The 17,300-nt window shown below is 41.2% G+C and overlaps 1 protein-coding gene across 1 annotated transcript in view; it reads right to left on the reverse strand.

Moving 5' to 3' along the window:
* Positions 1 to 906: 906 nt before the first annotated feature.
* Positions 907 to 17,300, reverse strand: part of LOC144493675 (exostosin-1-like) — a 542,752-nt gene continuing 526,358 nt past the window's right edge. The window contains exon 12 of the mRNA XM_078212975.1: positions 907 to 1,265. Coding sequence (XP_078069101.1) covers positions 1,080 to 1,265 — 186 coding nt within the window. The 3' untranslated portion in view covers positions 907 to 1,079. The remainder of the gene's footprint in view (positions 1,266 to 17,300) is intronic.

Consider the following 17,300-nt stretch of genomic DNA (forward strand, 5'->3'; position numbering starts at 1 on the left):
AAAAGGATTTAAAAAAAAAAGCGGCTTAGAACTGGCAAACGACCAGTCACCTAGACAAATTCATTGTTACAACTATTAGCAAAAGCGACCTTGGATCATGCTATTTCAAAACTGGCTTGTTTATTTATTTTTGGATATGTGGAGTACTTATTTTTAAAGATGTATTTCTAGGGTTCCAAGAATCTTTCTGTACATAACTGACTGCTCAGAACCACCAGAAGTTCCAAGCCCGTGGGCTACAGGACATCACCACTGGCCCCACTTTTTTGTATCTACTTAGACCACAAAGCTGAAAACACTGTATATTAAATATATATTAAGAATAGCAATTGCTATATTAAAACATAATGTTATTGTTTAGGATTGTAAGTGTACCAAATTCTGATCCTAGTAATCTTCTCAGATATTGTAAGGTTCATGATACAGGACCAATGGTTTCATTCAGCTGTGAATTCAGTTGGTGCGAATCAATCATTAACACCTGTTAAGATTTCTTTTTCAATCCAGCGTGCAGTATAATTTCAAAGATAAACTGTGCATGTTATTCTGTAACTTTATCGAGTTCTTACACACCATTTCTTTTTGTTCGCATTGACTATACTTTTGACCATTTAGAAAGACACACCTGTCACAGAAAAATAATTAAAACGCAAGAGATGACAACTACATTTTCATAAGAATAAGCAAAAACGAAACAAAAACTGATTTGTATTCAGCTGAACTCCCAATCCCCCTGCAAGCTATAGATAGAAAATGTACATTCTTGGACCATAAATTTGCTGTGTTATTTATCCCTAAAATCCTCAAAGATTAGGCACGATTGTCAGAGATGTCAGTCAGTATACACAAAATAAAACAGTAATATGATCAGAAACATCTCCAAAGCCTGTCTGGCAGCTATCTTTCTTTCAGATTGCACTAGTTTCATTGTTGTTTGGTCCCCAGAGAGTGGAGTATTCTTGTTCTTCTGTGTGACAGCGTCGTCATTAATTACTTGGGGGGGCTCTATTTGAATACAACAGCCAGTTGTCACAGGCTTGTATGTACAACAATCCAGCTCAATTGTCTGTGGCAGACCTCTATAACCGTTCAATGTCCCGGTACTTCTTGCGCAGGATGGACACTTGGTCTTTGAAAAGGATAGGATCCAACCTCATCTGTGAGTGAATGAGAGGCATGAAGCCAAACCAGCTGGCAAAAGTGTTCATGCAGGTCTGGCGTTGTGCAAAATGATCTGGATCAGCCCAGCGGGAAGTCTTTGATCCCTGGAGAGAAAATGCAGAGGCAAAACTCAAAAATGAAAATTAAGTTAATATGGCCAGAGACCAAACAAGTTATTTAAAATGCTTCCAATACCACTTTGAAAAGCTTCCCTAACATCAAACAAGAGATTTAAGCCAATGGGATATTCCACACATTGCAGACATGAGATAAAGAAACACAAGAAGGATAGTTCTAACTTGTTCTAACAGGTCAGCATTTCCCATGAAGGAATCATATTTTTAAAAATTATCTTAAAAAGAATAATACAAAATAGGAAAATATGGCCTGCAACCTGTTACCTTGTTAAGTAGAAAGTTTGTACATTAGTAAGCCAGGTTGTTATACTGCCTTCAGTGTGAAGTTTATTGGAAATTATTTTTGATTGCAAAATTTAAACTGGTAAAAGAGAATCCTCTCTGAGAAGATTATTTCAGTCGTATTTCAGTCATGGAACTTTAACGTTGAGACTTACAAGTTAACCTCAAATAAACTCTGTTCTTTCAGGTTCAACCCTAGCATTGTCCATACACCTGCCGACAAGTCAACAGTGTTGCTGTTTACCAAACAGACCTCTACCGACCAGAGAATGAACACCAACACTACCTATCTCACCCCTGGACTATGACCCCTACTATTGAACATCAAACTATCGTTTCAAAGTGTTAATTACTTCACTTCCTCTGGATAACTTCCCTCTGCAATCTGACATCTCACAATCCCCCAACCCTGCTTTTTTGAGAGTTTGGGGACTGGCAAACCTGCCCAGAAGCAGTGTAAATGCTCAGGTTCATACTGGGTACATGTGAAATTTTGAGGATTGAAAGATGGGACAATACTATCCTGGAATGTACAACTTGAGGGATGTGGGGCAGTCACTTCAATTATTGGATGGCCCCAGGATGGTTGGTCACCCTGCTCCCAACACAACCAAAATGACTGCCCTGGGCGACTCATTATTTTAGCCTATTTTAGCAATTTGCTGGACCCGACCATCTCCTCTTCAGCACGGACATCCAACCCCTCTATACCTCCACCCCCACCAGAATGGCCTGAAGACTCTTCTTCCTTGAACAGAGGTCTAACCATTCCCCATTCATCATCACCCTCTTCTGCCTGAATGAACCTTTTTCACATTGAACAACTTTTCTTTTAATGCCACTCATTTCTTCCAAATGCAAGTTGCTGCAATGGGAACCTGTGTGGGTCCTAGCTATGCCCAGTCACCACCCTCAATTCTTTTTTATGTTACATTGATGACTGCTCTTCCCCCTAGCTGGAAAACTTTGTTTCCAATTTTCATCCTTCCTTCACATTGACATAGTCCTCTCTCACTCTGCCCTTCCTTGACTTACTTCCCTGTCTCCATTTTTGGAGTAAGAAGTCTAACAACACTAGGTTAAAGTCGTTAGACTTCTTACTGTGTTTACCCCAGTCCAACGCTGGCATCTCCACATCATGACTCCCATTTTTGGAAACAGACTATCATGAATATCCACTATAAGCCCACTGACTCGCACAGATGCCTAACTAAAGTTTCTCATAACTACTTTCTGCAAGGTCTCTGTTATATTCCCCCAGTTTTCTGCATTGCATTTGTTCTGATGATGTCACCTTAGATACGAGTGCTTCTGGTATGTTTTTCTTTTTTCTTAACTGAGGATTCCCTTCCACTGTCATTAGTAAGCCTCTCCATCATGTCCATTTTATTTTCTGTACTTCCCCTCCCTCCCAGAACCACAGAAGGGTTACCCTAGTCCTCATCTTCCACCTCATCAGCTAACACATTCAAAGGATCATCCCCTATCATTGATCCCAATTTGAGTGTGAAGCCAAGAAAGACATCAAACCCTTCCCTTTCGGCATTCAGAAGGGACCGTTCCCTCCGAACAAGCTGGTCCATTCATCAATCACCCCCCAAAACCCCATTCCATTTCCCACAGCACATTACCATGTAATACCTGACCTTTTACCTCCTCCCTGTTCAGAGTTCCAAGTACTCATGTGAATCGGTGATTTATTTGTTCTCCTTTCAATTTAGCTATATTGGCTGTTCAGTTTTGGCGATATTGGGTGTTTTATCCAGAAAACTAGGTGGTGAAGGATAGAACTAGAGCCAATCTTTACACACTTTTCTTTACAGAGAGACATTATAAACATGCACCTCCTAACCCACAATTTCAATCTTTTCCTATTTATAGCTGTTTTGAAGAAACCACAATTAAGTGCCCCATTTGAAGGAGTTACTACTAATCCACTATAACAAAAAAACTTCCAATTTAAAAATAAATAAATCCATTTATGGAAGATGGGCATCACTGGCTAGGCGAATCTTTATTGCCCATCCCTAGATGCCCTTGAGAAGGTGGTGGTGAGCTGCCTTCTTGAACTGCTGCAATCCCTGAGGAGCAGGGCACCCGGACTGCTGTTAGGGAGAGAGTTCCAGGGTTTTGACTGAGCAACAGTGAAGAAACAGTGAGGTATTTCCACTTCAAATTGAATTAAAAATTACATTCTCGGAGCTGATAATGCACCATGGCAGCCACCACCAATACTACCCCCCTCCCCGCAACCAGGTGCCCACTGTTAGCGAAAGGCTGCAAATGTATCAGCAGACACTGCATCCTCCCTCTCCAGGGACACCTGGGAGTGGACCTAGCCATGGAAGGGAGGCAAGCAGACTTGAGTGCCTGCTCTTTTTTATAGGAGTACAAGTAAATCCCCAGTAAATGCTCACCACCTCCAGAAAATAGGGCCGCACAGTGGTTAGCACTGCTGCCTCACAGTGTCACGGACCCGGGTTCTATTCCCGGCTTGGGTCACTGTCTGTGGGGTCTGCACGTTCTCCCCATGCCCGTGTGGGTTTCCTCCGGATGCTCCGGTTTCCTTCCACAGTCCAAAGAGCAGCTTAGGTGGATCAGCCATGCTAAATTGCCCCTTAGTGTCAGAGGGATTAGAAGGGTAAATATGTGGGGTTGCAGAGCTAGGGCCCTGGTGGGATTGTTGTTGGTGCAGGCTCGATGGGCCGAATGGCTTCCTTCTGCACTAGGGACTCTTATGAAATTAAACACAAAATAAAAATAACGCTGTGGGAGACAAAACGCAAGCTGGGAGGCCACTTTGGAACAGCTCCATTGGGTGTGATTTCATGGTCTCGCCCGACCAGAGACCGGAAAATCCTGCCCGAGGTCCACGGGCTTTCCCATTTCCCACCCCTCGCCTGCTTGAATTCCCGTGGCAGGTGGGACGGTAGAATTCCGACGGCTAATTCTGCAAGCTTGTTCCTAAATTTTTGCTCAGCTGACATTTTAATTCTCCGCCTCACTCCCATGCTGACCTTGGTTTTCTACACTGTTCCAACAATGCTGAATGTAAGTTCAAGGAACAGCACCTTAATGTTCAAATAGGCTGTTGAGGGCCTCCAGACTCAACATAGGTTCAACAATTCCAGAACATCTGCTCGTATTTTTCAAATGGCAGCTGACCATGATTCCGCTGTTTCCATTTACATCTCATCGAGAGACCTATCCTTCATTTCTTTACTTGTTTCAGTATCACCACCTATTGCCTTGCACCATCAATCTTATCACTTAAACTCTCCTGCCTTTCACTCTATCTCAGACCTTCTTTATCTTTTCGCTCTTCCCATCTTCCCTGCCTATATCATTATTTAAAATCAGTTCTGATGAAAGATTTTTGATTTGAAATGTTAACTCTTTTTCTTTCTGTACAAACGCGACTTGTCCTGCTGAATATGTCCCAGAATTTTCTGATTTTGTTATAAATAAAAATCGTAAACATTATTTCCATCGTGTTATGGATCTCAGTGAAGAACGCTGCAACACAGGAAGAGAATACTTCTGTGTTCTGGTTATCAGTTACAACAGCATGCAAATGTATCCGATGCGAGAATGGCTTCTCATTTCAGTACTAGAAATGATCTTTAAGCACCCCATATTTTAACGTGAGTCTTACAAAATAAAGCTACTCTTAGTGATGATGACCACAAAGTTATTATTTATTGTAAAAACCCATTCGGTTTACTACGATTCTTTAGGGAAGGAAATCTGCCATACTTATCTGGTCTGGCCTACCTGTGACTCTCGACCCACAGTAACGTGGTTGAATTTTAATTGCCTTGTCAAGTAGCCAAACAAGCTACTCAATTCAGGGGCAATTATGGATGCGCAGCAAATGCTGGATCTGCCTGTGGTGCTCAGATCCCATGAATGAATCAAGAATAAAACTGATTTTGGTATTGATAACAACTATCTTGCAACTTCAAAAGTGCTATTTTTTTCTTTGATTGTTACACAAGCTAATCCTGAAAAATCTCATCCTCTGCTTCTAACCTTCATGTGAAGTCCTGGAAGTGCACAATGTGTGAAGCTCAAAAGGACAATTCAGGCAGCAATACGGAATTTGCTTTCCAAACAAGATGGAAGATGGCAATTACTTTTATCTTTAATGCAGTCTTAGAAAATTGAATTCCCAAGTCTATGTTTGCATGTTGCTCTTTTTAATGTGCTTACAAATACACCATCAAAGCACTTTTAAGTGGTTCATTTGTTCTCAGGACCAGGGTGATGCTAGCCAAACCAGAGTTTGATTGCCCTTCTCCAGTTGCAATGAAAAGGTGGTGGAACATTTCTTTAAACTGTTGTTGTCCAGGTGCTGACAACAATATTGTCCCACAATGATGATTTTTTTTATTCTTTCATGTGACATGAGCATGATTGGTAACCACTGCAGTTATTCTGTTGTAGGTAGAGCCACGGTGCCCTTTGGAAGGGAGTTCCAGGATTTTTGACCCAGTGACAGTGAAGAGACAGTAATATAGTTCCAAGTCAGTATGTGTGTGGCTTGGAGGGGAACTTGCAAGTTGTGGTGTTCCCAGGCATCCGCTCCCCATGTCCTTCTATGTAGTAGAGGTTGCAGGTTTGGAAGGTGCTGTCGAAGGAGGCTTGCTGAATGGATCTTGTAGGTGGTACACAATGCTGCCACTGTTTGACAGTGGTGGAGAGAATGAATGTTTAAGATAGTGGATGGGATACCAATCAAGCTGGTTGCTTCGCCCTGGTTGGTGTTGAGTCTCTTGTGTGTTGTTGGAACTGAACTCATCGAGCTAAGTGGACAATATTCCGTAGACTAAACATTTCTGATCAATGGTAATCCCCCAGGATGTGGTTGGTGGCGGATTCAGTGATGGTAATGTCATTGAATGTCCAGGGTAGATGGTTAGATTCTCTCTTGTTAGAGATGGTCATTGCCTGGCACTTGTGTGGCACATATGTTTTATTTATTTCCAAAAAGGTCACACACACTACAAATGATTACAATCACAGCATTTACAACGATTTCAAGATTCAAAGTCATCAGTAAATGTGGATTGCTATGGAAGGCTGGGGAGTGGTTGTAAGTGTTCGCTTGAAGGTTAACTCCTCTTGAGGAACAGAAAGGCAGAGAGAAAGAGGATATGTGATCCATAGGAAAGGAAGCCAAAAAGCTAAATCTTCATGTTATACCCTGTTACTTGCCACATAACAGCCCCAGCCTGAATTTTGTGCAGGTATTGCACATATTGGCACATTAGTTCAGTATCTGAGAATTTGCGAATAGCGCTGAACATGGGGCGGCATGGTGGCACGGTGGCGAGCACTGCTGCCTCACAGCGCCAGGGACCCCGGTTTGATTCCTGACTTGGGTCACTGTCTGTGTGGAGTTTGCACGTTCTCCCTGTGTCTGCGTGGGTTTCCTCTGGGTGCTCCGGTTTCCTCCCACAGTCTGAAAGTCTGCTGGTTAGATGCATTGACCCGAATAGGCTCTGAATAATGGCGACTAAGGGAATTTCACAGTAACTTCATTGCAGTGTTAATGTAAGCCTTACTTGTGACTAATAAATAAACTTTACTTTAAACATTATGAATCATTAGTTAACATCCCCACTTCTCACGTATGATAGGGGGAAGGTCATTGATGAAACAGCTGAAGATGGTTGGGCCAAGGACATCCTGAGGAACCCCTGCAACAACATTCTTGGGCTGACATGATTGGCCAACAACCACAACCATCTTTCTTTGCGTTAGGTTAGACCAACCAGTGAAGAGTTTCCCCCTGTTCCCATTGACTTCAGCGCGCCTTGATGCCACAGTCAAATGCTACCTCAATGTCAAGGGCAGTCACTCTCAGCTCACTTCAAGTTCAGATCTTTTGTCCATGTTTGGGCCAAGGCCGTAATGAGGTCAGGAACTGAGGCGGAACTCAAACTGAGCATCAGTGAGCAGGTCATTGCTGTGTTAGTGCCACTTGATAGCAGTATATGGTTAAGTAGGAATTTCCAGGATCTGACCAGTGTCTAAGAAGGAATGACATTAAGGGCGGGATTTTATGGCCTTGCTCATCCCGAAACCGTAAGATCCTGCCTGAAGACAAGGACCTTCCCATGTTCCTCCCCTCGCCCACTCCGATTCTCTTGTCAGACGTGATGGTAAAATTCCAGCCTACATGTCCAAGTTATGGTGAGACACAGGGGACTTGATCACAGAATCACAGAATACTACAGTGCAGAAGAGGCCCTTTGGCCCATTGAGTCTGTACCAACATATGAAATGCCCTGACCTGCCACCTAATCCCACTTGCCAGCACTTGGCCCAAAGCCCTGAATGTGCCGAGTACTCATCCAGGTACGTTTTAAAGGATGTGAGGCATCCCGCCTCCACCACCCTCCCAGGCAGTGCATTCCAAACCGTCACCATCCTCTGAGTAAAAAAGTTTTTCCTCAAATCCCCCTTAAACCTCCCACCCCTCACTTTTAAATTGTGTCCCCTCGTTACGGATCCTTCATCTTGAACACCTCAATCAGGTCGCCCCTCAGTCTTCTCTGCTCCAAGGAAAACAACCCAAACCAATCCAATCTCTTTTCATAACTTAAATGTTCCATCCCAGGCAGCATCCTGGTAAATCTCCTCTGCACCCCCTCCAATGCGTTCACGTCCTTTCTATAATGTGGTGACCAGAACTGCACACAGTACTCCAGCTGTGACCTCACCAAAGTTCTATACAGCTCCATCATGATGACAATGATATTCCCATGATTTTGGTGTACTTGAAAAATTTTGTGCTTTATGGAAGTTGCAGAGTATACTCACCAGACTGAAGTGACTGTTTCAATAGTTATACCTACGGGTCGATTTTAACCCCAGGAGGGTGAGAAGTTTAAAATAAGCAGGTTATTTATCCCCTCAGAACTCAATCCTATTTCTGATTTTAAGTTGCAGGGCTCAGCAGACAGATGGACTGTTTGCCTAAAACAGGCAGAAATCTAATCAAATTATGTAAATTGGAATCCTATTACTTAGCAGGTCTGGAATTGTTCTGTAGTCAGAGAGGCATCCCTAAATGTTCCTTTGGTGGGCCAGGAGGAGTGGGACTGAATCTAGCTCTTTGCTTACATGAACTGAACACAAATGTGCAAGGAAAGAACACATACATTCTTCAACTGAGTGATCGAATCACAGCATTCATGAAGAAACCTGCATTTTGGAGGAGTACTATGCTGAAGTTGAGTTAAGACTCCTTCCTGCAACTTTCTGAATTACTGTCTGTCAATGAAATCAAACAATGCTGAACGACCATTCTCAGTCACTTTATACTTGGCACAATTTTCCCCCGATCTGGATGTGACAATGTTCGATTGGATGCAAAACCGCTTTCAATGTCAGTTTGGCACCATGGATTTGCCTGCAGCTGAAACTGAACAGCTTATTGAAATGTCATGCCAGTGATTTTTGAAAAAATATAAGTTCCAGTTTCTGCATCAGAATTCCTGTTTAGTATTGGTTATCTGACATTGCACGAGGCACTTGAAAGTGATGGTTCTTTTTTCCAGCACGTATTTGTGTGAAGCTGAATTTAGAGCACTTCCCTGCTTCAAATCTTAATATCGAATATCAATCAACCCTGGATGTCTAATCCGAGTTTAGATGGGCAGTATCAACCATGTTGCCAGATTTTAAGAGACTGTGTCACAACATTTGTCCCATTAGGTCTGGTGACGAAACCTGTTGGACTTTAACCTGGTGTTGTTAAACTTCTTACTGTGAGTGCATAAACTAACATTTTTACAAATTACTTTAAAACACAGATTTTCATACCTATACAATGCATTTTACATCTATCTTCAATGTGCAAACTTAAGTAATTAAATACTAAATGTTATCAAATGGCTGTTTTGTTGGCATCCAGAGTGGTGTTCATTTTTAAGTGCTTAAATGGGGTCACACTGGAAAATATTTAGGGAAACACTGGCCTAGAGGCTCTCCCACTTTTATTTCTCTTCTCTGATTTATTTCCCCTTTGCTAGTTTTACTGAAACCTTCAATTTCCTTCCCTTAATCTCCACAATAAGTGTCACTGTTTTTGAATGGTAGATATCTGCATTCCTAAGCTCCCCTTTAGTGTGTGGTTAATTTAAAGCAGACTTTCAGGGGTTTAGAAATACAGTATTAATTCATACACTTATCCTGGAAAATTTAATTATTATGTCATTAACACACCACACATTCAAGAAAGACACAATTAAAGAAAATAGCGCTCTTCTACAAGTATTAAACCAAAAGAATAGTTAACAGTTCATATGTTTGGCTTTGTGTAGGAGTGATGTGGAGATGTCGGCATTGGACTGGGGTAAACACAGTAAGAAGTCTCACAACACCAGGTTAAAGTCCAACAGGTTTATTTGGTAGCAAACGCCACTAGCTTTCGGAGCGCTGCCCGCTCCAAAAGGGGCAGTGCTCCGAAAGCTAGTGGCTTTTGCTACCAAATAAACCTGTTGGACTTTACCCTGGTGTTGTAAGACTTCTTACTATCTTTTTGTGGGAGACCATTAGTTTGGGCTCTGATACAGAGGTGATGTTTTCAACTCTTGAATTATAATTCTGATGGGTCCAAAAAGCTGAAGTCAGATATCTGGATTGGTGCAGGATTCCTTCAAATAGATGAATATTCAGCAGGTTGTGAAACTTTGGGGTTTTCAAACCAGCAGGTCAATTTCTTCACAGATAAACTTGAATTTTGGAATCAGGCTGGAAAGTTTTGAAAGATTTTACAACCTTCTGGTTCTTAAAAGGCAAATATGGCACAGCCTTGTTGCTGCTGTTGCTTTGTCATATTTGGAGTTCTCTTGCAGACTGTCTAGGCCTTTTCTGGGTCAATAGATCAAAACTCGTTATCGCTGGTCGGTTTTGGTCACATGACCAGTACTGGCATTGTCTAACCAGAATGGTTGGGAAGTACAAAGGCATTACGACACAATAGGAGGTAGATGGTGCTCTTTCATATTTAAAGGTAACCGATCTGTTTAGCTCCCTTTGGTGAAGCATTGATCTTGGAAACAAGAAGTCTAGGGGTCTATTGATTCTGTGTTTGAGCTAGACTTCGAACAATGGTGGGTGTGAATTCCACAAATAACATTCATCTTGGTATGTCCATATCAGAGGAAGGTTACCACCCAGGTGATTCAACTGCAACTTTCCAGAAACTTGAGGTAGTCTATGTTAAACAAGCAAGGGTCACTTGACTGTTGGCAGGCATCAGCGTCTATGTTAAAATATAAAAGACAGTTCCAGAAGATTCCACAGGAACACAGTCCATGTTTGAGCTTATGAATAGGACATGGCTTCACTGGACATGACACTAGATTCAGTAACAAATCCTTTTTTGATGCATTTCTTGTATACTGGGTTAGAAAGAAACTGTAAAAGCTTTATTTCTCTGTCCCTTTAACTTATCTCTTCTGGTCAATTAATATTGGGGTGGTTGAAATTTCCCGTGATTGTTACACTTTTTAAAATATACTTCCCTAATTTGTTTGCATTTTTTTCCTCCACCTCCTTTTCATTATTAGGTGATCTGCAAACTACAGCTATGAGTATGATTGATCATTTATTATCTTTATATGTATGGATTTTATCATAGAATCCCTACAGTGCAGAAGGAGGCCATTCGGCCCATTGAGCCTGCACCGATAACAATCCCACTCAGCCCATATCCCCTTAATGCCACATATTACCCTGTTAATCCCCCAGACATTAAGGGACAATTTGGCATGGCCAATCAACCTGACCTGCACATCTTTGGACTGTGGGAGGAAATCCATGCAAACACGAGGAGAACGTGCAAACTCCAGACAGACAGTGAGCCGACACTGGAATTCATCTTGGGTCCCTGGTGCTGTGAGGCAGCAATGCTAACCACTGTGCCACCGTGCCGCCCCAATGTTTGTCTTACTGATGGCTGCATCACAATTGGCTGTTAAATAGCAGAGTGGCAGCCGGTATTCCCCTCAATGGGATCTTCCTCATCTTTGGAGAAATATTTTTCTCTGGCTGCTAAAAGTGAGTGAAAAAGTTGGTGAATATAAAGTACAATAAAACCTTTTAAAATCACATTGGCTTTTTAAAAAAAAGAACTCATATTAGTGAATAGAGGAAGACATATCTATTGATGTTCAGATCCTGCCCAAAAGGTTTTATTAAATCTTCCAACAGTAAATCCAACATTGTGTGAACATTCTGATTATTATCACAACTCCAATTAGGCAAATCATACCAAGTTATGAGGCTGCAATAAAAAATCATAACTTCCAACATTGCTGAGAAATAGATTCTTCAATTAGAATGACAGAGGTACATTTACTGGTTATTGTTGGAGTCTTGGTTAAGTTGAATTTTGTAGGTGTAGGTGAAATTTGGGCCGTGATTTAGCGGTTGCGCTAGCTGTAATGGCCGCTAAATCTCACAAGAGGCCAAATATGGGATTTGTACTGCCGAGGTTTTAGTCCATGATCCACCCCCACGATACCGCTATCAGGTTCATACCCAGGAAGGATGCAACTGTGATTAATATATATTAGCTGCTGTGATCACTATGCTGGGGGCTCAGAGGTAAATATAGCCCTCGGGTGGTGAGGGACATGCCCCTGGAATCCTGGCAGTGCCAACCTCTTGGGAGCCCAATTTGGGGGCTTCCCTTATTGTGTGGTTGGGGGGGGGGGGGGGGGGGAGGAGGAGATGGGGGTGGCGGTGAGGGGGGAGGTGTGGAATGTGCCAATGCCATTGGGATGAGGGAGTGCCTTGGTCCCAGGAAGGGGAGGGTCGTCCCAATGCTTTTGGTTGGGGTTTGCCCCAATACTTGTTGTGGCTTTTCTGTGTCTGGGGGAGATTATTTATTTGTACTGCAGAATGGGGCACCCTATAAAGACAGTACCCCAATCTCTGTGGAGCAAGGCTTGCTGGCTCTATTAGGCCCCACCATGCCAGAGTGACGGCACAAACTATGCCCCAAGATCCTCTGTGCACTGAGTGCCACAGGGTCTGAAGCGAAAGCACGGCTGTGTAGCTGGAGGACAACACACCGGTTTTCAGCCTGAAACTAACACAATTTTGGGAAGGTTCCACCCTTGATAACTAGGTGACTATAGACCCCTAGCACACATAGTCACAGGCATCTAATTTCTTCCCCTAACTTTCTCTCTTGCTCTCTAAACGTGCTGACCTTTGTTAAAGTTAATTGATCCTCTCCAACAGTTAATTCAAGTGACGATTTCTCCATAACTACTCCAGCAAAGATCAGCTAACAATGCCAATCAGAGATCTATCCAGCTGGTTTGCATGGTTGAGTTCCACAATGGGCAATTTTAGTAGCAGTTGAATCTCCACATTTTAGCCCAAAAAATCTATTTATTTTCTTTCCTGATTAAATTAGGCACCCTTATTGACAGTCTTAGAATACATGCAAATAATGCTAATTGCTTTTATTTCAAATGTTTATCCCCTGTAAGACTGAATGTGTTTAAGTGTACATAACTGTTTATTTTTAACCACAAATCATTCTACAATGGGCTATCGGTATTGTAAGTACGTTTAAACTGCATAACTAGGGTAGTAGAGAAGGTTTTGAACTAAATAGTAGGAGCAGGGATCAAATGTGGGCAGATGTGCTATTTCAAAGAGTAGTGACAAGGGAAGAGAGGAAAGTATTAATATGGGAAATGATAAACAGACCATGACAGGAAGGAACAGGGAGTACAAATCTAAGAGTAAATCAACAGATAAAGCTCGAGGTTACAAAAATAATATAAGGACGAAACATAAGGCTCTGTATCTGAATGCAAATAGCATTAGAAACAAAACAGATGAACTGATAGCGCAAATAGAGATTAATGAGTACGATCTGATAGCCATTACAGCGACATGGCTGCAGGGTGACATAGATTGGGACTTGAATATTGAAGGGTATGCGATTTTTAGTAAGGATAGAAGCTAAGAAGGATGGGAGGTTCTGTTAATTAAGGTAGGCATTAGCGCAATAGAGAGGGCTGAACTAACTTCAGAAGCATTTTGGGTAGAGATGAGGAATGATAAAGGCACAAAGTCACTTGTGGGAGTGGTGTACAGGCCCTCCAACAGCAATCATATGGTAGGACAGGATGTCAAAGAAGAAATAATGGGAGCTTGTCAGAAAAGTACAGCAATTATCATGGAGGATTTTAATCTACGTATCAACTGAAATAATCAGATGGACAAAGGTAGCATGGATGACAAATTTCTAGAATGTTTTCGGGGTAATTTCCTAGATAATCACATTCTGGAGCCAACCAGGGTGCGGGCTATACTAGATCAGGTATTGTGCAATGAGATAAGATTAATTAATGACCTCATAGTGAAGGCACATCTAGGTAGCAGTGACCCTAATATGGTTGAATTTTACATTCAGTTTGAGGTTGAGAAGTGTGGGCCTAAGATTTAAATTTAATTAAAGGCAATTATGAGGACATGAAAGCAGACCTAGCAAAAGTGAACTGACAATTTAGGTTAAGGGATAGAGATGCAGTGGCAGACATTTAAGGGGATAGTAAAAAATGACCAAATGATTAATAAAGAGGAAAAATTAGAGTACGAGAGAAAGATGGTTAGAAATATAAAGTCAGATAGTAAGGATTTCGATAGATGTTGGAAAAATAAAAGAGTTAAAAAAAGTGAGTTTGGGGTGTTAACAATTGAAAATAAAGAGAACCCAGATGAATTGAACAGTTATTTTGCATCATACTTCACTACAGAGAATACAAGTAACATCTCAGGAATAACGATAAATCAGGAAGTGGAAGGGAGGGAGGAACTCAATAAAATGACAATCACCAGGGAAGTGATACTTAGCAAATTGCTGAAGTTGTGGGTTGACAAGTTCTCGGATCCTGATGGATTTCACTCTAGAATGTTAAACCAAGTGGCTAGTGAGATAGTTGATGCATTGATACTAATTTTCCACAATTCACTAGATTCAGGGAAGGTTCCATTAGATTGGAAAATAGCAAATATACTTCCTTTATTCAAAAGGGGAAGGAGACTGAAAACAAGAAGCTACAAGCCTGTTAGCTTAACATCTGTCATAAGGAAAATGAGAGAAGCTATTATTAAAGACGTTATAACAAAGTATTTAGAAAAAAATCAAGGTAATCAGGCAGATTCAACATAGTTTTGTGAAAGGGAACTCATGTTTAACAAATCCATTTGAGTTCTTTGAAGAAGACATATGTGCCATCGAAAGAGGTGGATGCATTATACTTAGATTTTCAGAAGGCATTTGATATGGTGCCTCATCAAAGGTTATTGTGGAAAATAAAAGCTCATGGTGTAGGGGGTAACATATTGGCATGGATAGAAGATTGGCTAGCTGACAGGAACGAGAGAGTAGGCATACATGAAACTTTTTCTGGTTGGCAGGAGTGGTGTGCCATTGGGATCAGTGCTGGGACCTCAGCTCCTTACAATTTATATGAATAATTTGGATGAAGGGACCGATGGTGTGGTTACTAAATTTGCTGATGACACAAAGATAGATAGGAAAGAGGATATACGGAGGCTACAAGAGGAGATAGATAGGTTAGGTGAGTGGGCAAAGATCTGACAAATGGAGTATAATATGGAAAAATGTAAGTTGTCCATTTTGTCAGGATGGATAAAAAAGAAACATATTATCTAAATGGTGAGAGAGTGCAGAGCTCTGAGATGCAGAGGGATCTGAGTGCCCTAGTGCATGAATCATAAAAGATTAGAATGCAGGTGCAGCAGGTAATTAGCAAAGCGAATAGAAGATTATTGTTTATTGCAAGAAGAACTGAATACAAGAGTAATTTATGCTTCAGTTATACAAGGCATTGGTGAGACCACATCTGGAGTGCTGTGTACAGTACTGGTCTCCTTATTTAAATGCATTGGATGCAGTTCATAGAAATCATAGAAACCCTACAGTGCAGAAGGAGGCCATTCGGCCCATTGAGTCTGCACCGACCACAATCCCACCCAGGCCCTACCCCCACATATTTACCCGCTAATCCCTCTAACCTACGCATTTTAGGATTCTAAGGGGCAATTTTTAACCTGGCCAATCAACCTAACCCGCACATCTTTGGACAAGAGTTCTGAGAACGTTTACCAGATGAATACCTGGGATGGACAGGGTATCTTATGATGAAAGGTTGGACAGGCTAGGTTTGTACCTGCTCGAGTTTAGAAGAGTAAGAGGTGACTTAATTGAAACATACAAGATCCTGACTAGACTTAACAGGATGGATGTGGAAAGGATGTTTCCTCTCATGGGTGAATCTAGAACTAGGGGCCACTGTTTAATAATAAGGGCTCCCACATTTAAGATGAAGATGAAGACAATGTTTTTCTATGAGAGAGTTGTGGGACTTTGCAGTTTTTTTCCTCAAAATGCAACTGAGGCAGAGCCTTTGAATATCTTTTAAGACAGACATAGATAGATTCTTGATAAGCAAGGTGGGGAAAGATTATTGGGGGTAGGTAGGAATGTGGAGCTGAGGTTAAAATTAGATCAGCCATGAACGTATTGAATAGTGGAGCAGACTCGAGGGGCCAAATGGCCTATTCCTGCTCCTGGTTCATATGTTTGTGTGTAAATGACATAAAAATATTTCTCTGTTCATTTAATTTTATCAGTGCTCCAAACTTCTTTATCTCTACTTCTTGCCTAATATTAGTGAACAAGAGAAAAATATAGCCCTTAATAATGTGAATAGCAAAGTGCATCAGGCAATCTATGTGATTTACTGTGCAGAGTTGCTGGAACATTTTGAGTGTGAACTTTCGATGACATCAAAATATAATCTGCACAGAACCATCTTGCCATAAACAAGCAGTTCAAAGCTTCACATTTCACTGGCAGGAATTATGCCTCTTAATGAAAAATTTCATTTGGCCTTGATGCTTTATTTGTTGATTTGCTGGTAATTCAAAACATGGCTTATAATAGTTGATTAAATTGTTCAAGCTTATTTAAAACATAAGATATTTGTACTTTCTGTCATAAATCATTTCTTTTTTTCTATGGGTTTTGAATAACTGTGAAGATGGCCTCTGAAGATGTAATTAAACACTCAGGTCAGCAAGAAACAAAAGGTGAAAAAACAGCAATATTCAGAAAGATGTTGCTCAACATATCATTTGACCTGAACTAACAGAGAACCAACCCAGTTTTTTTTGAAGGCCTCCCTCAAGCAACCTCACTTTTCTCATAACCCAACAGATTCATCTCAACTCTTTATTGATATTGTTATGAAACATAAACAAGCATTACAGACTTTGAAAAATAACCCTATTATATAAAAATACAACATCAATACACAAGATATAATCCTGCACATAACTCTTGGAAGGATCTTGGAAGTATTGTTTTTTAAATCTGCACAGTTATTTGTCTATCAGGCCATGTTCACTTGCTGAGATCCACACTGAAGTTATTCATTATTCCCCCTTTAACTTTAAAAACTGTTAAAATCTGGATCTATCACTGAATGTCGAGGAAATGGCCACATAATTATGCAATGGTAATAATTATCTTAAATCTTGAAGGAACATTTTGTGGAATTCACTGGGATTAAACAATATGGCCTATAAATGTGTTGTGGCACTGTCCGTTTTAGATACAAATTGGCCTCCTTAACCCCCAATATCATGAGC

The sequence above is a fragment of the Mustelus asterias genome, chromosome 5 (genome assembly GCF_964213995.1).
Source record: "Mustelus asterias chromosome 5, sMusAst1.hap1.1, whole genome shotgun sequence".
In the NCBI taxonomy this organism is placed as follows: domain Eukaryota; kingdom Metazoa; phylum Chordata; class Chondrichthyes; order Carcharhiniformes; family Triakidae; genus Mustelus; species Mustelus asterias.